Source organism: Crotalus tigris, unplaced genomic scaffold, assembly GCF_016545835.1.
Source record: "Crotalus tigris isolate CLP2741 ecotype Arizona unplaced genomic scaffold, ASM1654583v1 scf7180000020145.1122116, whole genome shotgun sequence".
NCBI lineage: Eukaryota > Metazoa > Chordata > Lepidosauria > Squamata > Viperidae > Crotalus > Crotalus tigris.
The window spans coordinates 169,628-196,778 of record NW_024097874.1 but is presented as its reverse complement, the minus strand read 5'-3'; the positions used below and the strand labels follow the sequence as shown (position 1 = coordinate 196,778).

Genomic DNA, 27,151 nt, shown 5'->3' with positions numbered 1-27,151 from the left:
AGAGGCCTGCGCTAGGCCTCCAAGAGTTTCCCCCAATACTGAGGTAGCCAATGTTCCACTTAGTGACACACACATTCATTTAACAGCTGCAAAACAGAACTTGGGTAGCTAACGAAAGCACTCTCGGTTAATGGCCATTGCTGAATGCATCCATAATAGGTAGGCCCAGTGGTGGGATTCAAATATGTGAACAATCAGTTCTCTGTGTGGATGCCGCTTCCGGAAGTCTATTCTGGGCCTGGGCCACAAAAAATTAGCTACCAGTTCTGCTGAACTGGTGCGAACTGGCTGAATCCCACCACTGGGTAGGCCTCATTACAGTTGTATCTCAAGGACTACTTGTATCCTGGACACCGATATAGAAGGCTTGTTGACCCAGTATTAGGAGACAGTATAGGAAGTATTAGTTGTGAATATGTGCAGATGGCCTGCTGTCTTTGGGCATTTGCAGAGTCCTGGATGCAGGGTCATGAAAGGACAGCAAGGAAAACACCCAATGTCCTAACCCACCTGAGAACATACCATATCTTTAGGGAAACACCCAAAAAGGAACATGTTTAGCTACTTCTGCTTTCTCCCTTCTTATCTACAGTACGCCAGACTTATTGGGTGAAATCTTTATCTTATGTGTGTCAGCTTTGCTGGATGGGTTGTTTATGTAATTAGAAACAATAAATACAAGGATTTCTTGTCATTCGGGGCTTCTCTCATTTAGAGGAGTCGGTCTTTGTTCAGCTGAATAAAAATGTAAAAGCTTAAAGGTAACTTCTGGTTTCCTGTATTTTTTATCAAGCAAAACCTCAGAACCTGCATATCAGGCTGAAACTCCAGATGTTGGATTTCCATAATCAATATAAAAAAACACAACTTCTTTAAAAGGAAATATCCAGTCACTTCTGCTGACAAAAAGAAACAGACAGTTAGCTTTTATTCAAATGTAACATCTTCCAATCTTTTCTGTCCACCTACAAATCTAATCCTGAGAGATGCTGATTAAAAAGAATCAGGCCACAATTCAAACTGTCAATTTCTCACTTACACTTCCAGTGGGAAATGAGAAATGAAATTCAAGCCTTCTCTAAATTTGTCAGCGTTTGCTTCATATGGATTACCTTGTGTGTAATAAAGGATGATCTTCGTCTGAAGTATCGTCCACAGACTGGACATCTGAAAGGTTTTTCCCCTGTGTGTAAAACTACATGACTTATAAGACTAGATCTACTACTGAAATCTTTCCCACAATCCGGACACTCGTACGGTTTCTCTCCTGTATGTATCCTTTGGTGTATCACCAGGCTGGAATTCTGAGTGAAATTTTTCCCACAATCAGGACATTCAAAGGGTTTTTCTCCTGTGTGAGTCCTTTGGTGTGTCACCAGGTTGGAATTCTGACTGAAACATTTGCCACAATCAGGACATTCAAAGGGTTTTTCCCCTGTGTGAGTCCTTTGGTGTGTCATCAGGTTGGAATTCTGACTGAAACTTCTGCCACAATCACGACATTCAAAGGGTTTCTCTCCTGTGTGAGTCCGCTGATGGTTCACCAGGTCAGAATTCTGACTGAAACTTTTCCCACAATCAGGACATTCAAAGGGTTTCTCTCCAGTGTGAGTCCGTTGATGTTTCACCAAGTTGGAATTCCAACTGAAACGTTTCCCACAATCAGGACATTCGAAGGGTTTCTCTCCTGTGTGAGTCCTCTGGTGAATCACCAGGCTGGAATTCTGACTGAAACTTTTTCCACAATTGGGACATTCATACGGTTTCTCTCCTGTGTGAGTCCTCTGGTGTATCACCAAGTGGGAATTTGCAATGAAACTTTTCCCACAATCAGGACACTCATATGATTTCTTTCCTGTGTGCATCCTCTGGTATACCACCAGGTTGGAATTCCGACTGAAAGTTTTCCCACAATCAGAGCATTCCAAGGGTTTTCTTCTGGTGTGACAAAAGCATTTACTGCATTGGGAGCACTTATAGGGTGTCTCTCCTGAGTGGGTCCTTCCTTGTTCTGATTAAAGCTTTTCCCACACTGGAGTAATTTGTATGGCCTTTTCCAATGTGGCTCCTGTCACGAATAATCTATGATTTGCTAATCTATGCTTTTCCCACCATAGGCACATCTATGGACCTTTTCCACCACTGATGTTCTTGAAGACATCAAAATTATGTGTGATATCTTCTTGGAACTTTCATTCAGGCTATTGTTTATTTTCACACAGGGTGAGGCCTGCATTACTGTCTACTCTTTGTGGCTATCCAATCGACTGATTTCTAAATATTTCCTTCCTTTTCTGAATGGAAAAATAATCTCCTTTGACCTTTTCATGTAATGTATTTTTGAGTTCTACATACTCTACTTTTTCCAATATGAAATCTCTTCTTGATTTTCTCTCCTTTGTCTCTCACGAGCTGGGAAAAGAGAAGAATTGTCTGCTTTTCTGAAGGATCAATTTGCTTTCATTTTCAAAGTTGCTTGTTATTCTCAGTTATCCGTTTGGTACACCCTTCATCTGTAAGATTTAAATAAAAGTGTAACTTTAAAATTGTTTGTTTATAAACTGGTCTCAGAAATGTGAAAAAAAATATACATCACAAGTAAAAAGCAAACATGCCACAATGCTAAAATAACCTCTAACATTAATTATTATTAATTTGACACATTGAAGATTATCAAGATCCAAGTTCAAATATCCATTCAATCATGAAATACACCTGTTGACCTGGATCAATCACAAATTCTTAGCACTGCAATTATTGGATGGAATCTCACTAATTAAGATAAATGTTTTACCTAAAACGATTGTTCTGTTTCAGACTTTATTGAAACTTGTAACTGATACTGAAAAACACTGACACTGACATCTCCTAAACTCCGCCAAAAATGTTAACTAGCCTGGTAATGAAACATTTGGAAACCAACCCACAAGCTCTGAGAACAAACCTTAACCTTCACTTTACCAATACTTGTAACAGGTAGTCCATTGAAACTATGGCCGATGGAGATCTCTTAAGTTTATAGGGCAAGGGAAAAACCAAGAACTAAATATAAATTATTACAAGATGCTAAGGGAAAGAGGAGGTTTTGGTTTACCAGATTTGAAATTGTACTTTGATGCTTGTTTCATCTGGCAAAAGGAGTAGGTCATTCTCCAAAACAGGAAGTTACTTGATGCTTGACAGCCATGAATTAAGATTTGGATGGCACAGCTATTTATGGTATGATAAGGTTAAAGCAAATGTTGATTTTAACAATCACTTTGTTAGATGTGCCATCCTAAGAGTTTGGAAGAAATATAAAATAAGTTTCTCTAGGAAAATGCATCTTTGGGTGTCTCTGCAAGAACTTTTTTTTTAAAAGAAAAGAAATGGGGGCGAGGCCAGACTGGTGGATTTATGGCCAAATAATATCATTCCATTATGGTGACCCTATTTTCAAATCTAAATAGGAGATGGAATCAGAAAAAATTCTTGCCATTGGTTTATATATTTACAGTTGAAAATAAGATTTAAACTAGACAAAAAAAGGTATGGTTTTGATTGTGTTAAAAATGAATTGGAAATGCTATTGCATGGTACTGTTGAACATATTATTGCTAAGGTTTGTAAACTGTAATTGAAATTGAACTTGCAGAATGTGCATATAAATATTGTACGGTTCAGTGGACAAAGAACTTTGGATGTAAGATAATGCTTGAACAGTGGGAGAATATAACAGAATAAAAGAGTTGGAAGGGATCTTGGAGGTTGTCCACTCCAACCCCCTGCTCAGGCAGGAAATCCTATACCAGTGGTGGTGAACCTATGGCATGCACTCAGAGCCCTCTCTGTGGGCACGCACGCCATGCCCCAGAAATGGCAACCGTCCCTCTTCAACCAGCCGCCTGATAACTCGCTGAGGTCCCATGTGGCCAGATGCATCCTGGCACGGCTGATTTCCCTCCCCCCCATCCCATCCCTCCTGGCCTCGTATGCTCTCCTTTTCCCAGGTACGACCCACTGCATCGTCTCCTCAGCTGTCGTCCAGTCGTCTACTCAAAGGTAGCTTCTCTGAACTGCTGGCAGCGGGCTGCGGAGCCCCAGAGTGCGCTGGTCAAGGGGCTGGTAGGCTGTGGCTGCTGATGGACACTGTCGGCCCCTCTGTGCTTGCTGGCCTGTGTGTGCGGGGGCTGATGGTGTCAGGCAGCAGCCGGCCCAGGCCCTGCTTCACCTTGCCCTGCGACAATGGCACCCCCGGCCTGCCTCGCCTCGCCTCACCCCGCAGGACGAGCCTTCTGCCCGCCACCCCACCTGCCAGAGACCCCCTGGATCTCCCCCAACCCTACCTGGCCCACACAGGTGTCCCTCCCCATGAGCAACATCGAGGTGACCACGCCCACCATAGCCACACCCACTCAGTCTGCCATGACCACCACAACCATGCCCACCCAGTGAGCAAAGCCCAACTGGCACCTGACGATAAGTAAGTGGGTTTTGGGTTGAAGTTTGGGCACTCGGTCTCTAAAAGGTTCGCCATCACTGTATACCATTTCATACAAATGGTTTTATAATGATGGACTGTTGATATCTAAAACTACAGAAATTATCAAGAATGTATAAAGACACCTCGAATGTTGGAGATATAAACAAGAACTTTTGATCATTTATGATGGGCATGTGACAAAACAAAGAAATATTGGACTAGGACTCACATCTTAATACACAAGATTCTTAAAGAGAACATAAAGATAAAACCAGAGTTTTCTTTTAGGTTTAATGGATAAAGAATATGAAAAATAATTGGAATTTTGATGTTATATGTTTTGATGGCAGCAAGAATACTTTATGCTCCAAAATGGAGGGATATTTTCATTCCCACAATGGACGAATGGCTGCAAAACCCGAAGGAGTTAGCAGAGATGGATAAATGACTGCCTCGATTCAAGAAAAGAACTTAATTTTGTTTCTAAATGAAAACTGCTTTTGGATTTTTTGCTTGAGATAGAAAAAAAATGAAACTTTGATTTTGGGTTTTGTTGATTAGATAAGTTTGATGGTATAGAAATGGCTTGTGTATATTATCATGTAAAAATAAAAAGTCGAGGTTTTAAGTTATCCCCTTATTCTACTGCACCAAAAAGAGTCAGAAGTCAATGCTTTTTTTTTACTTTCCCCCTTTCCCATACACTTTTCTCTTGTCCCCTTTACCTCTCTTATTTTACCATTATTTTAATTTTTCTTTGCACTTCTGTATTTTGTATTCTGATGAATTAATAAAATATTTGTGAAAAAAGAAACATTCTTAGCGCTACAAAGGGACATTATGTAACATTTGGAAGCACTGGGGATAGATTATACCAGTGGTGGCGAACCTATGGCACACGTGCCAGAGGCAGCACTCAGAGCCCTCTGTGGGCATGCGTGCCATGCCCCGGAGATGGCAACCGTCCCTCTTCAACCAGCCGCCCGCTAACTTGCTGAGGTCCCACGTGGCTGGATGCATCCCAGCACCCATGCGCTCGCTGGCCTGTGTGTGCAGGGGCTGATGGTGTCAGGCAGCAGCTGCCCTGGAGTCTGCCTCTCCTTGCCCTGTGACAATGGCACCCCTGCCCTGCCTCGCCTCACCCCGCAGGACGAGCCTCCTGCCCACCGCCCCACCTGCCAGAGACCCCCTGGATCTCCCCCAACCCTGCCCAGCCCCCACAGGCGTCCCTCCCCACGAGCAACATTGAGGTGATCATGCCCACCTTGGCCACACCCACCCAATCTGCCATGACCACCACAGCCACGCCCATCCAGTAGGCCACGCCCACCTGGCACCCAGCGATAAATAAGTGGCTTTTGGGTTGCAGTTTGGGCACTCGGTCTCTAAAAGGCTCACCATCACTGGATTATACAATTGTAGATATATACATACAGAAAGAAGTACAAATACACACCCCTGCAAATGTATATATGTGGAAAATCCATGTGTTTTCAGCCTGAAAAATGTCCCAAAATAGTTACAGTCAAACCTTCTGAGCTAACTTTAGAGATGTGAGGGCTTTAACTGATGAAATGATGCCTAAAGCCTCTGCAAGATTTGAAGCACCAGTTTTGCCCATGGAAATCCTCAGCTCCAGGTTAAGGGCAGAAAATACTGTCTAAAATCCTTCTGGGTGATATCCCAATTCAAGTAATTATTGACCACAATTGGGATTGGCATCTATGTCCCTAAGAGCCCGATCATTAAGCATGATGTCACAAGACAGTTCCCACTGTCATCTGTTCCTCTGCCGTTGTTAAGCAAATCACTGTGGGTTGTTAAAGGCAATTTCACATGACCATGACTTGCAACTTCCTGCTGGCATCCCCAGATTTCGATTGTCAGAAGGTAGCTGGGAAAATCACAAATGGGGATCCTGAGATGCTGAAACCATCATAAATGTGGCAGGAACTGAATTGGTGCAGCTTCTTTTCCTGCACCTTCATAACCACTGGAAGTGCTGATGTGTGGTCACTGAACAAGTGCTACAATGACCACAAATTTGTAAACCAGGTGTACGTTTGCTTTTACAGTGCCATTGTAATTTTGAAGGCTCAATAAGCGAGGATTACCCAAACAACTGAACACTCCAAAAGTCCTCATTAGCTATTTTTTTAAAAAGTGCTGGCTTGAACACAGTTGAACCTGGTTAATACATGGATGGGACACCAATAGGAAATACCGAGTTTGTTGGGTAGACATGGAAGTAAAAAAAGAAAAGTCTCAGAAAAGAGAGTGGCAGATGAGTCCAATATTGTTGCCAAGAAAACAGCAGATCCATAACAGAGCAACAGAGCTAGAAGGGACCGTGGAAATCTTTCATAGATCCTGGAGCATCAGGGAACTACCAAAGGACTGGAAAAAGTTGTTGCAATTCTCATCTTCAAAGAAAAAAAGGGGGGGGGAACGGATCCAGGAAACCACAGATCTATCAGCCTAACATCAATACCTGGGAAGATTGTGGAAAAGATAATTAAGCAACAAATCTGTGAACACCTAGAGGCAAACAAAGTCATAACCAAAAGCCAACGTCAGTTTGTAAAAAACAGATCACGCCAGACAAATCTTGTTGCATTCTTTGACCAAGGGACAAAATTAGAAGACCAGAGAAATGCTGTGGAGATAATTTACTTGGACTTCAGTATCGACTTTTGATAAAGTAGACCACAACCTACTCCTTGATAAGATTGAAAAATGTGCGTTAGACAGCATCACCACCAGATGGATTTGTAGCTGGCTGACCAGCCATATTCAGGGTATGGTCCTCAATGGAATTGCATCTACATGGAGGGAAGTGTGTAGTGAGATGCCCCAGGGCTCTGTTTTGGGCCCAGTACTGTTCAATATCTTCATCAATGATTTGGATGATGTGATAGAAGGGGAACTCATTAAATTTGCAGACATCAAACTGGCAGGAATAGCCAGCACTCCAGAAGATAGGCTTAAGATACAGAAGGATCTTGACAGACTTGAACATTGGGTGCTAACTAACAAAATGAAATTCAGTGGTGAAAAAAGTAAGGTTCTACATTTAGGTAAGAAAAACCAAATACACAGATATAGTATAAGTGGTACCTCACTTAATAGTAGTAACTGTGAGAGGGATTTTGGAGTCCTAGTGAACAATCATTTAAATATGAGCCAGCAGTGTGCTGCAGCTGCCAAAAAAGCTAACACAGTGCTAGGCTGCATTAATAGAGGGATATAATCAAGATTAGGTGAAATGTTAGTACTGCTTTATAATGCCTTGGTAAGCACACTTGCAATACTGCATCCAGTTTTGATTGCCCCAGTGTAGAAAAGATGTTGAGACAGAGTGCAGAGAAGAATAACAAAGATGATTAGGAGACTGGAGGGTAAAACATATAAAGAATACTTGCTGGAATTGGGTATGTCTAGTTTAACGAAAAGGACTGGAATGACATGATAGCCATGTTCTAATATCTAATGGGTTGCTAAAAAGAAGGAGGAGTCAACCTAACCTCCAAAGCACCTTAAGACAGGACAAGAAGCAATGGATGGAAACCAATCAAGGACAGAAGCAACCTAGAAATAAGGAGAAATTTCCTGACAGTAAGAACAATTAATCAGTGGAATGACTTGCCTCCAGAAGTTATGGGTGTTCCAAAACTGTAAGTTCTCCAAGGACTAGAAGATCCCCACTTTTGTTATTCTGTGATCTTCTATCTAGTCCAGGGGACTAGAGCCGAGGTGGTGCAGCAGTTAGAGTGCAGTACTGCAGGCCACTTTAGCTGACTGTTCAGCAGGTCAGCGGTTCAAATCTCACCGGCTCAAGGTTGACTCAGCCTTCCATCCTTCCGAGGTAGGTAAAATGAGGACCCAGATTGTTGGGGGCAATGTAAAATATATATACATTGCTTACTGGTGTACACCGCTTAGAGAGTGCTTGCACTTAAAGCGGTATATAAGTCTCATAAATAAATAAATAAATAAATAAACCTTAGCTCTTTTATGACTCATGGACTTCAGCTCCTGGAATTCCTCAGCCAGCCATGCTGAGGGGAAAGGGAGAGGTTTCCAAGCTGAGCCACGCTGGCTCAAGAATTCTGGGAGTTGAAGTCCACAAGTCATAAAGGAGCCAAAGTTGCATACCCCTGATCTAGTCCACTCCCCAGCTCAAGCAGGAAACCTCATACCATTCTGGACAAATGGTTGTCCAATCTCTTAAAGGTTCCTGGCAAACATGACAACTTTGTCACGCAAAAGGTAGAGGGGGTAATTAGAGGGTCAGCTATATTGGGCTTAATACTTATTAATAGAGAAGAAATGAAAGAGCAACAAACACGACTGGGGACTTCAGACTAAAACAAATGAACAACAATTGTAGGAATTGGGTATGTCTACTCTAGTGGAAAGAAGGATTAGGGGTGACATGATAGCAGTGCACAATACTTGAAGGGCTGCCACAAAGAAGTGGGATATCAATTCTCCAAAGCACCAGAAGATAAAACAAGAAGTAATGAATGAAGGAGAGACACATTCTAGAAACAAGAAGGAATTTCTTGACAGTAATAATAATTAACCACAGTGGAACAGCTTTGCCTTCAGAGGTTGTGGGTCCTCCATCACTGGAGGCTTTTAAGAAGATAATGGACAGCCATTTGTCTGAAATGGTATAGGGTGCTTGAGCAGAGAGGTTGGACTACATGACCTCCAAGGTCACACCCAACTGTGTTACTCTATATTCTTTTCTATATTCTTCTCTGCTTCCACAACGTGGAGGAAACCAACAGCCTGACTTGCTCACAGCCTCTTCTCGAGCCTATCTTCAACTCACCTTCCAGCTGCTGCTTCAACCCTGGGAAGAGCACAAAAGCCACTCGGCACACCACCTTCCTCCCGTGAGTAATCCGGTAGACTTCTCCTTTCCTCCCCTCCTTTCTAGCAATACAATACTTGATGGTTTTAACTCCTTTAAGTTCAACCACAGACGCCTCCGCAGTACTGTATTGACAGCTTTCTAGGCACAAATGTTGCCTATCTGACCGCCATCTCGCGATAGGAGGCGGTAAAACACGCTTGTCCCGTCTCTACCAAAGGCGTTTTTGCAAGACGCTTTCACCGATTAGAATAGAAATAGAATAGAATAGAGCTGGAAGGGATCTTAGAGGTCTTCTAGTCCAGCCCGCTGCTCAAGCAGGAGGATCTACCATATCAGACAGGTGATTGTCCAGTCTCTTTTTAAAAACTTCCAGCGATGCAGCGGCCACGATTTCTGGGGGTAAGCTGTTCCACTGGTTAATTGTTATTGCTATCAAGTCATTTTCACTGCTAGCAGCTGATCTTTGCAACTAAGCTTAATGAAATAGTGAAATGTGACACTGCTTAGCTTGTGAAAATTAACTATTTGCTGAGCCCTAAATGTTCATGAACTTCTTGCAGAATTACAGAATAAGAGTTGGAAGGGAGCAATTCTTCAAGCACGGGACCCTACAACGGTGGCCAAAATTGTGGAAACCTTTTGGGAAAAGTGTATTTTTGAGGTTTGATGGCTAATAAAATCACTTTTCTTTTGGAGTAGTACCATAAAATTATATATCAATGGAAAGATAATTTAATCAAGAATGTAATGCAACAAAGCTTGTTCAATTATCTGTATTCTATGAAAAGGTATAGCCAAATAACCAGAAAAAGGAAGTACAACTTGCTTAGATTGATATCAGGTAGCTTTCCTTCATCTGATTGTAGCCAATGAGCATGAGTGTTTAGAGCAGTGGTTCTCAACCTTTTTAATGCCACGACCCCCAACCAGTCGTAAGTCGAGGACTACTCAACTGGTGCAGCACTGTTTGCAGAATGGGACTTTTGGCGGGCTCAGCAGGGTAGAGACAGCCTGGACAATTCGTATTGGCTTTTGAAAGCCAATAGAATTAGACTCTATTCAAGAGAGTCTATTCTATTGGCTTTCAAAAGCCAATAGAATAAAAGGGAGTAACACAGCTAAGGAAAAGGGGAAAAAAATGGCGGACTGCGTTGTTTGGCGACCCCCGTGAAATGGTCATTCGACCCCAAATGGGGTCCCGACCCACAGGTTGAGAACCGCTGGTTTAGAGAGCAAATCAGGTGTCATCTTGTTTTGGCAATGAGCCAATCAAATCACAGTAGAATTCCGTTAGTGATGTCATGTATTGAAGCTGAGAGGAGGGCATTTGTCAGTGTGTTATGTGATCATTATCAAGTTGGTTGGGGTTCTTTGTGCTCTTTCATTTAGTGAGCTTGTAAAACATAATAAAATTAAAGTAATGGTGCAAAGAGTTGACTGATCGCCCAGAAAGCAATGTAAAATAGTATTATTAAGTGAACAAGGCTACAGTTATAAAGAAATTAGAAGAAAAATTGGTAGAAACTTAACCAAAGGTGGCATTTCTACTGCACACTTTTCCCAAAAGGTTTCCACAATTTTGGCCACTACTGTATACTATTCCAGACAAATGGCCACCCAGTCTCCTTTTAAAAACCTCCACTGATGGACTACCCAGAACCTCTGGAGGCAAGCCATTCCCACAGATTAATTACTCTTACTGACAGGAAATTTCTCCTTCATTCTAGGTTGGATTTCTTTCTAATAAGTCTCCTTCTATTACTTCTTGTCCTGCTTTCAGGTGCTTTGAAGGATAGGCTGACCCTCTCTTTTCTGTGTCAGCCAGGCTCAATTGTGGTTGTATGTCAAGGTCTTAAGCACTACCTGTAGTATCTTGTTATCTTCATTCTTGCAGAACCTAAATCTTGCTAGAGGTCAGAATTGCTCTGAGCAGCCTTCTGAATTTCCAGAGGGGTTAGATTTCCACCTTGATTATTCTGAGGCACACACCTTGGGCAAAAAACACTTGGAGAACCCTACTTTGTGGAAAGCTGATCTAAAGATTCCCGATCTTTTTTTAGGATGATTCTCAGTGGAGATCAAAACCTCTCTAATCCCCAAACTTTATGACTGATTTCCTGTGGCTCCCAAGGATTTAGGACATGGCAGCGCCACCAGGCCAAGATGCTCCAGGGGAGCCAACTTCACTCCTGCTGGCCAGGGCGGCATCCAAGAGCCCCCACCATGAAGCTTCATTCCTGAAGGACACTGTAGATCTGCTAAATGCCATGTTCTTCTGTAAATTTGCTTGCACGGAAGTCTCCATTAGGTCACAGAGAGAGAAAAATATGCAGCAGGGCCTAGAAAATGGGGACTAAAAAAGAGGAGGTGATTGTCTCTATATAGCAGAAGAAATGTTTCCAAAAAAAGATCTGTAAAAAAACAAAAAGAATAAATAGAATATTTCACCAAACCACATGGCCGACTGATCACCAGGTTAACTTTTTTAGAGGGATATCCTACGGTGCCATTTTTAATGCAGATTTAATAAGGTATGGATGTTGATAGTAGCCATTTCATCTATAGGCTCTGAGCAATGCGGCATGGTGGAATCTGGAATAAAATAACCCCAACATATATTTTATTGATTCCTTTTCATTCAGGACAAAACACAATATCACAATGTGATATATGCAGTACAGTGCAGTGAGACATGTGCAGATCTGTACATCGGAGAAACAAAACAACTGCTTCACAAATGCATGGCACAGCATAGGAGAACAAACCCATCTGGACAAGATTCTGGAGTCCATTTTCAACACTTCCAAGAAGGTTCCACACCTATTTACACAGTGGTTAGAATGCAGTATTGCAGGCTAACTCACTGCTCACTGCCAGGAGTTCGATTCTGACTGGCTCAAGATTGACTCAGACTTCCATCTTTCCAAGGTCAGTAAAGTGAGGACTCAGGTTGTAAAAGCACTATGAAGCAGTATACAAGTCTATTGCTATTACTACTTCAGAGAAAGAAAGGCAGAAGGCACAATTGTATGTGATTTATTTTCCATTTTTGTTCCTCTATATCAGCGGCCCCCAATTTTTTGGGCACCAGGGGCCAGTTCCATGGAGAAAGGTTTTTCCGTGGACTGGAGGGGGCATAGCTTTGTGTGTCTCTTTGGAAAGTTTATGTTTCTTTTTCCATACATAGACAGTTGTTAAATTAGGAACACGGATATGCTTCCCCATTGATACTGTGTCATGGTTCCAATAGGTGAAACCCTTCAAAAGAACTTTGAGGCATTGTTTACCTTAAAGAATCTTTTTATTTGGGAAACAAAGTATCAGCACTACATAGTTGAACCCAAAACCTAAATTCCCTTCCCCCGATACAAAGTAACAAAGTGTAATTCCCACCCCCAATAAACTGTCATAAATCACATTCCCCAATTAGCTTAAAGCGCAGGCTTTCCCCTTAGCTCTACAGCCCGCCAAAAGGTTATCAACTTGTCTTTGGGTTCCCACCACAGCCTTATGTTATAGCTAGCTGAGTTTACATTTCAATCCCTACTTCTCTCTGCTGCACCTAATTTCTAAAGTAAGAAAAAGCATGTTAAAGGAATAGAGAAAATGGCTGCATTTTCATCAGTTGTCAAAGTGGGAACATCCAATGTTAGCAGTGTTGACACATTGCTTGTCAGAAGCAATGGTCACAAAAGGTGACCACGTGACCTTAGGACACTGCAACTGTCATAATATGAGTCAGTTGTCAAGCATCTGAATTTCGAACATGTGACCATGGGGATGCTGGAATGGTCGTAAGTGTGAATAAAGATCTGTTAAAGAATTTTAATTTCTCTGTTGGTGAAAACTAAATCAGAAGTTCTCACAGTTCTGCATTTAGCTGATTCAAAATAACCTCTTTATATTTATATCAAAATATTTACAATACCATACATTCTTCTTTACAGCAACATAGCTCAATGAAGACTTCTTACAGAGAGAGACAGAGACAAACCTGAGACTGAAAATTCAGCTTCTAACTCAATACCTTTTGCACACACTCAGTAGCACTTTCTTCACATTGGCTGACTGAGTTACCACATGACTCTTCCTGCTCATGAATATTCCAACAAGATCTAACCTGCATCTTCCTGGTGCTCGTCCAGCACCTTCACCATTACCCAGTCCTTTGCCCAGAGGCCCCAAGGGCAGAGAGTAAAGAAGATGGAGATATCTGAAACAGGCTCAGACAAACACCTCCCTAAATTACAGGAGCATAAGAAGTTGAAGGAGGGGAGGTACAACACAATCAGATTTGCAAGATTCCTATTTCTGTTCCTCTGTTGATGCAGCCTAGGACTGCACTGGGTTTTTCTTTTGACAGGTGCTGCACACTACTGCTTCATACTTGTCCAGTAGGACTTATAGATCCCTCAGTTATTACTGTTGAGCCAGGTACTACCTAGTCTATAATTGTGCATTTAGCTTTTCCTGCCTAAGTGCAGGAAACTGAACTGCATTTTGTTGGCCCAATGCTCAGGTCTGTCAAAATCCTTCTGGATCTTGACCCTATCTTCTAAAGCATTAGCTCTTGGTGTCATCTGCAAATTTGATGGGTTCCTCTTCTATCCCCTCATCTAGATCATTTATGAAGATGTTGAAGAGTACTGGGCTCAAGACCAAACCTTGAGATAACCCCATTGCATGGTTCCCTCCATGCAGATGTTGTTCAGGTGTAGTTTGTGAATCCATCTGGTAGTGGTACTGTCTGTCCCATATTGTTCTATCTTACCAAGAAGTCAGTTGTATCTACATTGCCAAATGTCTTGCTGAAGTCCACATATACTATCTCTAGCATGTTGCTGATCTCCTAATTTAGCTACTTTATCAACAAAGGAAATAAATTTTGTCTGGCATAATCTGTTTTTAACAAACCCATGCTTGCTTCAGTTACAGCTGCCCTCATTTTTATTTCTCCAGAAGCATTCTTGGGAACAGAAATTTGCTTTAATCAGTTGCAAAGTTTTCAATCTTTTTTTTAAAGGAATAAAACTGGGGGGGGCCACAGGGCTCAGAACCAAGAAAGGGTAAAAGCACTGTCAAATATCCCAAGTGCTATACTCAGGGCCAGCTTTCAGGCTGATTAACAACGTTCTTATGTTAAAGGAATTCATCCCCAGGTTTTCAAAACATTTGTGTCTACCCACTTTCTCCATCCAAGGGGGCATCTACTTTTATAGTGTCTGTTGGACTCAGTTCAGAATTGGGAGAATCATCAGGGGAATCGGACAGATCCTTTGAAATTTTATGATTTTCAGAAGCACAAGTGGCTACTTTAGACGTTGTAAAATTAAACAGAAACCATACTTTATAGTCCAGTTTGAAATGTCCTAATTTCGATCTCTCAAACTGGCAATGATGGAGAAGACTATCCCTGAATCTGAAAAGAATGCCAATCAAAACAGATCCAGTTTAGCCATTCTAATTTTTTTAAACTTTGCATAAAGAAATCTCATAATTTCAAAGAATTAAGAACTGGGGTAGACAGCAATGCAACAATAAATTAAGAGGCAGAAGCCTAACTGCAGCTCACATCATCAGAGGCACAGAGTGTCTGGACTGATGCATGATTTAAACTGAAATTTTAAATATTTAATAAGTGAAGGAAAACTGAGGAAGACGGATTGGAATGCAAAAGAGACAGACTACAGGTAGCTTAACAATTGTAGAGTGTTAAAAACCCACTGTATGTGTGGAGACCTCACCACTGTGCAAGAATTGAGAAAAGGGTTTTAGGTTACAACTTTATTATTAAATGTATTATCAAACTTATTCACTGCACATGTCAAAGTTTGAGGCCACTCTGGGTGTCTTGCCTTGTCCTAACATTTCCTTGTCAAAAGCTATTGATAAATGCTATTAAAAATGAAGGATTTTCCACTGTTGAATTTTTTTTTCTCACATTGCAACCACCAAGAGGGATACAACAAATACGTCAGTAATATGGTGCTACTATCACCCAGCAGCCATCAAAGGGAAATAAGCAGGCACCTCCAAGAAAATGAAATCACAGCAGGAGTTGCTAACAAACCTGGAGATATAATAATAATAATAATAATAATAATAATAATAATAATAATAAGAAGAAGAAGAAGAAGAAGAAGAAGAAGAAGAAGAAGAAAGAAGAAGAAGAAGAAGAAGAAGAAGAAGAAGAAGAAGAAGAAGAAGAAGAAGAAGAAGAAGAAGAAGAAGAAGAAGAAGAAGAAGAAGAAGAAGAAGGAGAAGAAAGACCGAATGAAGAACAGAATAGAGGCATGGGAAGACAAAGCACTACATGGCCAATACATTAAAAAAATAGCTGGGAAAGCAGATAATAACAAGACCTGGCAATGGCTAAGAGCAGGAAAATTGAAGAAAGAGACCGAGGGACTAATTCTGGCTGCACAAGACCAAGCCTTAAGGACAAATGCATATAAAGTCAAAATTGAGAAGACAGCAACAGACATAAGTGCCGCCTATGCAAAGAAGCTGAAGAAACAGTGGACCACCTGGTAAGCTGTTGCAAGAAGATTGCACAGACTGACTACAAGCAGCGGCATGACAAAGTAGCAACAATGGTGCATTGGAAGATCTGCAAAAAATATCATTTGCCTGTAAGCAAAAACTGGTGGGATCATAAAATAGAGAAAGTCATAGAAAATGATAAAATTAAACTGCTCTGGGACTTCAGAATTCAAACAGACAAGCACCTGCAACATAACACCCCAGACTTAACAATTGTCGATAAGAAAGACAAAAAAGTCTGGATAGTGGACGTGGCAGTGCCTGGAGACAGCAGAATAGAAGAGAAAGAACTGGAGAAGATAACAAAATACAAAGACCTACAAATAGAAATAGAAAGACTGTGGCAAAAGCAAGCAAGGGTAGTACCAATAGTGATAGGCTCCTTGGGTGCAATCCCAAAACAACTGGAGCACCACTTGAACACCATTGGCATTGACAAATTCGCTATTAGTCAATTGCAAAAGGCGGCCTTACTAGGAACTGCTTCCATCCTGCGACAATACCTGTAATATCATCAAACATCCACATCTGCCTATTCCAGGTCCTGGGTAAGGACTCGATAGGTAGACAAAATGCTAAATCCAGTCTGAACATCTGGCTGACTGTGCGATGATCCATAATAATAATAATAAAGTTGGAAGGGACCTCAGAGGTCATCTAGTCCAACCCCCTGCTCAGGCAGGAAACCCTATACCCTTTCAGACATACTTAAAAGAGACTTTTTAAATCTTCCCATCAGCAGAAAACTGCAGCCACCAGTTTCAAAGCAGGTAGCACCAGTGGACTTAAATTTGGGGAGGGAAGGAACATGTAGGCAGCAGCTGACTTGTTTCACCCTATTGCTTCTCTGTTTCCATGCCTTGGAGGAAAACAAACAGCCCTAAGTTGCTCCCAGCCTCTCAGAATAACAGTTGGAAGGGACCTTGAAGGTCGTCTTGTCCAACACACTGCACATGCAGGACACCCAGAAAAAAAAAATCTCTTTTCACTTCTCCAACTTGTCCTCAACTCACCTTCCAGTTGCTGCTCTTCCCTTGGAAGAACATCAAAGCCACTCTGCACGCCCCATTCTTCCCATGACTGATCCAGAAGTTCCTCTCTGCTTTTCCTCTCCTATTCCCCCCCCCCATTCTTTCTAGCAATGCAGCACTTGACGTTTTTTAACTCCTTTTAGCTCCACCGCAGATACCGCTATTGTATTGTTGGCTTTCCAGTCACAGATGCTGCTTATCTGCCATCTCGCGATAGAAGGTCAAAAAACAGACTTGTCCCATCTCTATATATAAGAAGTTCGGGTCTTTTGCTGGAGGACTGGCGGTGCCCCTGTCGCCCCCTCCCCGCAGCGGCTTCCACGAAAGGGTTAAACGCAGAGAGATTTTCTCTTCCGCCTAGAGAGGAGGCAGGAAAGGCGGGAGGGGGGGGAAGGACTGGGAGCTCAGTTTCAGGCTTCTCCCGCCTCCCCTTCCTGGTCTCCCGATGCCTCTTCAACGAGGGCTGCCGGAGATTCCCCTCGCGGGGAGGGGCGCGCAAGAGGCGCCAGGTGGGCAAGGGCGCTGCGAGAGGGGGGGGGACAGGAGGGGGAGGGGGGAATCCCCGGGGCGGGAAGGGGAGGAGGGATTCCTCGGGGGAGGGAGGGAGGGGGAGCGAGGTGGGTTTCCCCCAGTTGCGCCCCCTCCCCGTCCGAGTCTCCCCCTTTCCTTGCAAGCTTTTCTACTCGGTGGGATCCGATGTGCACCCCCTTCTCCTCCTCTTTGGTTGCTGCTTCCGCGAACGGTTCTCCGACCCCCTTCAAATCCTTCCCCCGAGCTCCCTGCAGCCCAACGTCTTGGTGCATCCCGGCTCCCAGCGTGGGGCCTGCTGGTATTTTTCGGAAGGTTGGGCACCGCCGTTCCCACGTTCCCCTGTAGCTGCTGGGAAGGATCAGCCTCCCAGTGTCTGGAGGGGAGGAAGAGGATCTGGGCTCAGAGAGATCGTGGCTAAAGGGGGATCCCTCCCGTGCTAGAAGGAGGCCAGGGGCGTCTGGAAGGCGGGTGACGGAGACCCAAGAGGCGTCCAGGTGGGCTTGGCCAATGGGCTGCCCTGTCCAGGTGGGCTTGCTTTGCGATGCAGCACCTGAATCTGCCTCCCTCACATGCCCAGATTCCCTCTCTGGTGACTGATGCCTCCCTGTTTCTCTCTGCCCATGTAAGTGAACAGCACTATATGCAGAGGCTTTCAATTTTAATTTTAAGTTCTTTTATGAGTTGCATAATCTACACTGAAAAAAGAAGCTCTTCACTGATTTTTACAAACAGCTTTTTAAAGAGATCAAGGGGGTTCTGTGATATATATAGAAATATAAAAGAATTTCCGGTCAAGTGACAGGCCTGTGAGCTCTAATAACTGACTGCAGACCATTTTGGGGAACACAGGTATGTGCACAGCAGCCAGGTTAGTTGGCCTCCAGAGTGGCTTCAGTTTCCTTCCAATTTCCTGTCTGTATTAGGCATGGGATTTCTCTGAGTCTCTTCACCTTCACTTTTGTAGCTTTCACTTTCTGTAAAGATTTACAAAAGTATTTTAACATAATCTAAATCTTGGGGCACTTTTAGAACCTATTAATGTCAGCCTGGGCACATGGATGATGCTATTTTGACTGGGCTTTTTTAAAGGGGAAGGCAGTGTCCATTTTCCCCAGGCAATTCAAAAGGAAAAATCACTGTCTGGATTGACCATTTTTAATACAAAACAGTTTTGTAAGTTTAATGCCAAGGGCATTGCCCACACATGCTCCCACATATTAAATGTTCCTTGATGTATGATACAGGGAAAAGAAAGTATGAACATCCATATGAACATTCTGTCCCCATCGCTCTCTGTTTTAAAAAGGTCCCTAACCTTGACTCTGGCTCATCAGCAGTAACTGTGAGAGGGATCTAGGCCTTCCAGTGCACAACCACCCTAAGTGTGAGCTAGCAGTGTGCTGCAGCTTCATAAAAAGCCAGTGTAGTCCTACTCTGCATCAACAGAGGGATGGTACAAAGATCACAGGTGCTTTTTCAAGAGACCACTGCCCTTCCTTTGTTTTTGCTTGAAGACAGTTCTGAAGAAAGTTCTTGGATGAGAAGTGGAACATCTTCAAGGAAAAACAAAGAAAGTCCAGTGGCCTCTTGAAAAAACACCTTGGGGCAACCATGACCTGGATGACTGAGAATCTGCATAGACATGACATGAAGGACTAGTACTGCATATACTGACTGAAAAGACTACACAGAATACTGCATCCAGTTTTGGTCATCATGATACAGAAAAGATATTGAGACTCTAGAAGGAGTTCAGAGAAGAGCAACAAAGATGATTAGGGGATGGGAAGGTAAAACTTATAAAAGAACAGTTGCAGGAACTGGATATGTCTAATCCAGGGTAGGCAACCTTGGCTCTTTTATGACTCGTGGACTTCAACTCCCAGAATTCCTGAGCCAGCCATGCTGAGGGGAAAGGGAGAGGTTTCCAAGCTGAGCCATGCTGGGAGTTCTGGGAGCTGAAGTCCACGAGTCATAAAAGAGCCAAGGTTGCCTACCCTGGTCTAATCTAACATGGAGAAGGACTGAGGGTGACATGGTAGCAGTGCTTCAATATTATTTGGAGGCTGACAAAGTAAAGAGGGGGTCAACTTATTTTCTAAAGCATCTGAGATCAGGAGAAGTAACAGATGGAGACAGATGGAGGGATCCAACCTAGTGTCACTATTTCTCTGTTTCGCTTGGCTCAGTTACTTGATAGCATGTATGTAATCAGTGCCTTAGGGTGGTAGATATGGGATAAGCATGTTTTTCCGCCTCCTGTCAGGAGATGGCGACCAGGAAGGCAATATCTCTGCCTAGAAAGCCAGCAATACACTAGCCCAGGGGTTCTCAACCTTGGCAACTTTAAGACTGGTGGACTTCAACTCCCAGAATTCCTCAGCCAGCTTTGCTGGCTGAGGAATTCTGGGAATTGAAGTCCACCAGTCTTAAAGTTGCCAAGGTTGAGAACCCCTGCACTAGCCCCACTGTGGTTTAGCTTAAAGGAGTTAAAACCATCGAGTACTTTGTTGCTAGAAAGGATAGGTGGAGATAGAACCTTGTAGGGACTTCCTCCTCCGGCTCACCCATGGGAGGGGAGTGATGTGCAGGGTGGCTTTTGTGCTCTTCCCAGGGTTGAAGCAGCAGCTTGAAGGTGAGTTGAGGGCAGGTCGGAGGAGAAGCCGGGAGCAAGCGGGGCTGTTCGGTTCGCTGCACATTTAGGATAGTCGCAGCATCCTACGCTTGCGATCCCCTTTTGTGACCTTCCCAGCTAGCTTCCCATAAGCAAAATCCGTGGGGATGCTGGCAAGAAGTTGCAAGTCACAGTCATGCGAAATTGCCTTTAACAACCCTCATGCAGAGGACCAGGTGTAGGTTGGCACTGCCATCATGCTTAATGATTGGGCTGCTTAGTGACACAGATGTAGTCCCAAATGCAGTCAATAAGTGAGGACTACTTGAATTGGGATGTCATCAGAATAGTTGTGGACAGTGTTTTCTGCCCTTACTTGGAGCTGAGGACATTTTTCTGGCTGAAAACAAATAGATTTTCCACATATATGCATCACTATAAGCAGTGCTTTTTTTCTAAAAAATAAAAAAAAGGTGCTGGAACTCACACACATCATGCAACTTGCCTTGCCTACCCTACAAGGTTCCATCCAAAAAAGGTGCCGGAACTCCATTCTGTGCGTTCTATGAGAAAAAAAGCCCTGACTATAGGTGTGTGTATTTGTACTTCTGTAGAATTGTATAATCTATCCACTTCCAGATATAATTGATGATAACCCTTTACAGTGCTAAGAATTTGTGATTGACACAAGTCAATAATAGAATTTCATGATTGAATAGGTATTTGAACTTGGATCTCTGTAATCTTCTATCAATCATAATTAATGTCATTCTAGCATTGTGGCATGTTTGCTTTTCAATGTAATGTATACTTTTTTTTTCTTTTTCTCACATCTTCTGCAATCATTCTATACATAAATTTACACTTATCTTTGAATCTTATAGACAAAGAGGATGGCAATAAGAGCACACCGGACAACTGAGAATAACAAGCAACATTGAAAAGGAAAGAAAATCAAGCCCAAAATAAAAATATTTTCCATTTCCTTCAGAAAGCCACCCAATTCTTCTCCTTGAAGAAGTGAAACAAAGGAGAGAAAATCAACAACAGTTTTCAAGCTGTAATGAGCAATTTATGCAGAACTCAAGGATATAATATATGAAAAGATCAAAGGAGATTATTTTTCCATTCAGAAAAAGAGGGAAATATCTGGAAATCAGTGGGGAGGATAAGGTCAATTGGAAACAAACAGAAGGCAGACAGTAATGCAGGCCTCGCCCTGTGAGGAAGAAAACAGCTTTGATTAAAAGCTTCAATAAACAAGAGATCACCATTTTTTTTTTGATCACCTTAAGAGTATCAAAGATGGAAAAGCTGCAAAGATGTGCTTATTTAGGGGAAACCACAGATTTCAAATCAGAGCTGATTATGGATGAGAGTATCCATATTGGAGAAAACCCATACAAATTATCCGAATGTGGCGAAAGTTTTGATCAGAACAGCTCCCTTGTGATTGATGGAAGGACCCACCCAGGACAAAAGTCCTACACGTTTTCCCAATGTGATAAAAGCTTTGGCATGCATGGTGACTTGGTAATACATCAAAGGACTCACATCAGGGAGAAACTGTATAACTGTCCAGATTGTGGGAAGAGTTTCATTGGAAATTCCCACCTCATGAGACACCTGAGGACTCACACAGGAGAGAAACCCTTTGAATGTCCTGATTGTGGGAAAAGTTTCAGTCAGAATTCTACCCTGGTGAAACACCAGAGGACTCACACAGGAGAGAAACTCTTTGACTGTCCTGATTGTGGGAAAAGTTTCAGTCAGAATTTCAACCTGGTGATACACCAGAGGACTCACACAGGAGAGAAACCCTTTGAATGTCCTGATTGTGGGAAAAGTTTCAGTCAGAATTCCAACCTGGTGATACACCAGAGGACTCACACAGGAGAGAAATTATATGACTGTCCTGATTGTGGGAAAAGTTTCATTACAAATTCCCATCTGGTGATACACCAGAGGACTCACACAGGAGAGAAACCCTTTGAATGTCCTATTTGTGGGAAAGGTTTCAGTCAAAATTACAGCCTGGTGATACACCAGAGGACCCACACAGGAGAGAAACCCTTTGAATGTCCTATTTGTGGGAAAAGTTTCAGTCAGAATTCCCACCTGGTGATACACCAGAGGACCCACACAGGAGAGAAGCCATATGAGTGTCCAGAGTGTGGGAAAAGTTTCAGTCGGAATTCCACCCTGGTGATACACCAGAGGACGCATACAGGAGAGAAACCATATGAATGTCCGGAGTGTGGAAAAGATTTCAGTAGTAGGTCTAGTCTTCTAAGTCATGTAGCTTTACACACAGGGGAGAAGCCTTTCAGATGTCCAGTCTGTGGACGGTACTTCATGCGTAAATCATCTCTTATTGCACACAAGGAAATCCACACAAGGCAAAAGTTGATGAGTTTAGAGAAGACTTGAGTTTAATTTCTGATCTCTTTGAGAATGTAGGTGAGAAATTGACTACAGGTAGTCCTCCACTTATGACCACAATTAAGCCCAAAATTTATGTTGCTAAGTGAGAAGTTTGTTAAGTGAGTTTTGCCCCATTTTAGGACTTTTCTTGCCACATTTGTTAAGTGAATCAATGCATTTGTTAAATTAGTAACACAGTTATTAAGTGAATCTGGCTTCCCCTTTGCTTGTCAGATTATAAAAGGTGATCACATGATCCCAGGACTCTGCAACTGTCATAAATGTGAGTCAGTTGTCAAGCATCCGAATGTAAATCAGGTGACCGTGAGGATGCTTCAACAGTCATAAGTGTGAAAAATGGTCATAAGTCACTATTTTCAATGCCGTTCTAACTGAATGGTCCCTAAGTGAACTGTAAGTTGAGGATTAGCTGTTTCTGGTTATCGGCAAAACTTTTTGGGATATTTCCTTTTGCAGAAGTTGTGGAATTCCTCAAAAAGGCTTTTAGGTGTTTGTATTTTGATTATGGAATTTGCACATGTGGAGTTTCAGTCTTCTATCTTGCACATGTGGAGTTTCAGTCTTCTATCTCCAGATTATGAGCTCCAGAATTCCCAAGCTAGCATATAAGTAGTTTGGAAAAAGTTCAGAGAAAAGCAACTAAGATGATCCAAGGCCTGGAGACTAAAAATATGAAGAACAGCTGCAGGACTTGGGTTTGCTAGTCTAAAGAAAAAAAAAGAAAGAAATAGGGGTGGCATGATATTAGTATTTCAGGATTTGAGAGGCTGCCACAAAGAAGGGGTCAAATTATTCTCCTAAGCACCAGAGGGCAGGACACGAAACAATGGTTGGAAACTGATCAAAGAGAGAAGCAACCTGGAATTAAGGAGAAACTTCCTGACAGTGAGGACAATCAACCAGTGGAACAGCTTGCCTCCAGAAATCGTGGGCGCTCCATCACTGGAGGTTTTTAAGAGACTGGACAGTCACTTGTCTGAAATGGTATAAGTTCCCCTTTTTGAGCAGTTGGCTGGACTAGAAAACCTCCAAGGTCCCTTCCAGCTCTATTCAATTCTATTCTAGTCACTGATATACAACTGTTAATGTGTGAGTCGTTAAGACGAACACTGGCTACCACTGTGTTGGGGGAAGCTCTTGGAGGCCTAGAATGACCCAGGCTTCCCTTCTCAGGGCCTACCTAGGCCTCTACGTCCTGAGACACCCCATACTCTGCTTCCCAACACTTGGGTCCCTCCAGCCCTCCCCCCCCCAAACTTTTTCCCACTCCTTCCCTACCAGACTTCACCGTGATCCTCCTTACATTTGAAGGTTTCTGATCTCACATTGCAAAAGGAGGGCAGGCCATACATCCCTGGATTACATGACTGTGTCCTGGAAGCAGCCATCATTTTCAGTGTTCCTGGGATTCATCCCCAGGCCATGCAGTGGACTGGTGGGAGCAGCTGCCATTTTGCAACACCTGCCTCTGAGTCAAAATGGCGGCTGCTTCTGGGTCAGTGTCGGGTGTGAGAGAGAAACTGCTCTGTTTTGCTACCTTAACACTGCAGGAATTGGGGGGGGGGTGCACTGAAAATGACGGCTGCCTCCGGAAGATCTCCCAAAAAGTGGGTGATGGGTGTGCGGGAAATTGGCCCAAGGCCCCCCCCCCAAAAAAAAGCAGTATAAAATTTCACATGTAATGACTGCTTTGCAGATGAACCTGTTGGAGAAGAGCTGTAGTAACGCTGAATTGAGAAAAGGAGTCCTGACCTTGATCACAGGATCTCATTTTCTTGGAGGTACCTGGGTTTCCCTTTGACGGCAGCACCAAGTGGCTGACAAATTTGTTGCGTCCTCCTTGGTGGTGGCGATGTGAGAAAAAATTGATGTGGAAAATGTTTCATTTTTAAAAATCCATTGTGTAAGAACTATCATTAGCTTTTGACAAGGAAAAAAGTGGATAGTGTTGTTATGAACATTAGGGCAAGGCAAGATGCGTAGAGTCGCCTTATATTGAAATGTGCAGTGAATAAGTTTAATAATAAATGGAATAATAAAAAGGTAACGTACAGCTCTTTTCTCAACTCTTGCTCAGTGGTGAGGTTGCCACAGATACAGGAGTCAAGCTATTTTCCAAGGCACCTGAAGGCAGGACAAGAAGCAAGGGATGGAAACTAATCAAGGAGAGAAGCAACCTAGAACTAAGGAGAAACTTCCTGACAGTGAGAACAATTAACCAGTGGGACAAGCTGCCTCCAGAAGCTGTAAATGCTCCAACACTGGAACTTTTTAAGAAGATACTGGGCAGCCATTTGTCTAAAATAGTATAGGGTTTCCTGCCTGAGCAGGGGGTTGGACTAGATGACCTCCAAGGTCCCTTTCAACTTTATTATTATTATTATTAGTAGTAGTAGTAGTAGTAACCCTCTTTATGGAGCACACCATACTGCAACCAGTGCCATGTTTAAAGTGTCTGGCCACTTGAGGTGGGTTTCCTGACATATTTTTGCAGTTTCTCCTTAATAGTTCTATTCATTCTCTCCACCCTTTCTCCCGATTGAGCATGGAAACTACAGTGAAGCTTCCATGTTATTCCTAGCATAGCCGCTATCCTTTGGGTAGCTCTATGGATAAATTCAGGACCATTGTCTGAAGAGATTCTAGATGGCAACCCATACCGGGAAATAATAATGTGAAGCAAGGCTTTTGCAACCTCAGTTGCCTTTTTCGTCCTTATTGGAATGCACTCCGGCCATCCAGTGTATGTGCATACGATAACTAGCATAGCTCTATAAGGACCGGAACGTGGCATGTCAGTAAAGTCAATCATCAGAGAGTCAAAGGGGTAGTTTCCCCTTGGTTGGTATCCCTGAGGCAGTTGGGGTCCTTGCCTTGGGTTGTTGGCTGCACAAATCTCACATCTAGCACAAACATTTGCTGCAATGCTGTGTATTTTGTCAATATAGACCTCCCGCTTCAGGGCATCTGCCAACACTGTCTTCCCCAGGTGCAGTTGCTTATGAACCTGCTGCACTGCATCCCATGCCATATATCCCGGAATAAAGACTCGTTGGTCCGGCAGGATCCACCAACCATTTTCCTGCCGTGCTTCAAGTGCCTCAATTTGCTTTAAGTCTTCTAGGGAGTAGTTTGGTTTAATTTGCTCTCTCTCTGTAGGGACCCATAAAGCCAAGCAGTTTGTCTGCACAGCATGTGCCTTTTGTGCTGCAATACGAGCTTCCCAGTCTGTCTTATTATTTCCCAGCTGAATGTCTGATGCTCTCTTCTGATGCCCTTTACACTGCATCACAGCTACTTCCTTGGGTTTCCACACGCTATCCAGCAGATGCAATATCTGTGATCCGTGCTTAACATCCTTTCCCCTTGCTGTTATTAGACCTCTTTCTTTGTATAAGGCTCCATGAATTTGCACTGTCAGGAACGCATACTTGGAGTCTGTATAAATATTAACACATTTTCCTTTTGCCAACTCTAGGGCTCTAGTTAATGCATGCAATTCAGCCAGATGAGCACTCATGCCGGGGGGAAGGGGCTCAGCTTCCCAGACGTCCTCCAAAGTCAACACAGCGTATCCTGCCTTCCGAGTTCCTTCCTGTATAAAACTAGTTCCATCGGTATATAATGTAAAATCTGGATTAAGAAGGGGAACATCCTTCATGTCCGGGCGGCTAGCATACATTTCTTTGATAGTTTGTATACAACTATGTGTGGTTTCCAAGTCTGGTTCAGGCAGCAATGTGGCTGGATTCAGTGAGTTTGATTGTATTAATGTAACCATTGGATTATGTGTTATAAGGGCTTGATACTTTAACATGCGTGGGTTGGTCAGCCACAAATGTCCCTTTGCTTCCAAAATAGCTTTGAGGGCATGCGGTGTGTAAATATCTAATTTCTGCCCAAAAGTTAATTTATTAGCTTCCTGTGTTAACAATGTGTTCCAGCAATCGCTTTAAGGCATGCCGGCCAGCCCTTGGTTACATTATCAAGCTGTTAAGACAGATAAGCAACAGAACGATGCAAAGTTTCTATTTTCTGGGTGAGAACTCCTATTGCTACATTTTGCTTTGTATCTACAAACAACTGAAATGGCTTTTCCAAGTATGGTAGCCCTAAACTAGGGGCGTGCACTAGAGCCTCCTTGAGAGCAGTGAAGCTATTATTTTCTTGCTTTTCCCATCGCAACGGTTTTGTGACACCCCCCTTTCTTGCCTTGTACAGGGGCTTTGCTATTAAACTAAAATTAGGGATCCATATTCGGCAAAAGCCAGCAGCACCCAGAAATCCTCTTAACTCTTTCCTATTCTTCAGTACAGGTAGCTGGCAGATGACCCCTTTCCTCTCATGTCCAAGAATTCTCTTTCCTTCCTCTATGTCATATCCCAAATATGTAACTTTCATCGCAACCAATTGGGCTTTCTTCCGGGATGCCTTGTAACCCCGATCTTGCAGAAGATGAAGCAACTCATAGGTATTCTGCCAACAGTCATCTTCCGTCTGACCTGTGACTAGTAAATCATCAACATACTGCAACACAACATCTGGGTAAGGGGTGTCCAGGTCCTCCAAATCCTTTCCCAATGCAGCTCTGAAAAGGGTCAGGGAGTTTTTAAATCCCTGGGGCAACCGCGTCCAGGCAT

At 43.0% G+C, this 27,151-nt stretch overlaps 1 protein-coding gene and 1 pseudogene across 2 annotated transcripts; one reads left to right on the top strand and one right to left on the bottom strand.

The window, feature by feature from the left end:
- LOC120318249 overlaps positions 1-27,151 on the top strand; it is a 227,066-nt pseudogene that overhangs the window by 178,504 nt on the left and 21,411 nt on the right.
- Positions 756-17,029, bottom strand: LOC120318232 (zinc finger protein 436-like). Of its 2 annotated transcripts, none has more exons than XM_039365660.1 (2): positions 16,904-17,029; positions 756-2,513 (listed from the first exon to the last, which is right to left on the bottom strand). In XM_039365660.1, exon 2 carries the CDS (start codon positions 1,863-1,865, stop codon positions 1,068-1,070), a length of 798 nt encoding a protein of 265 aa, XP_039221594.1. In that variant the 5' UTR covers positions 1,866-2,513; positions 16,904-17,029; the 3' UTR covers positions 756-1,067. The 2 variants fall into 2 exon arrangements, with proteins under 2 accessions (XP_039221594.1, XP_039221593.1); XM_039365659.1 differs by lacking the exon at positions 16,904-17,029 and adding an exon at positions 9,303-9,417.

Bases quoted from the DNA above. Each gene is read 5' to 3' on its own strand.
- LOC120318232 (XM_039365660.1), bottom strand. From the start codon at position 1,865: ATGCACACAGGAAAGAAATCATATGAGTGTCCTGATTGTGGGAAAAGT.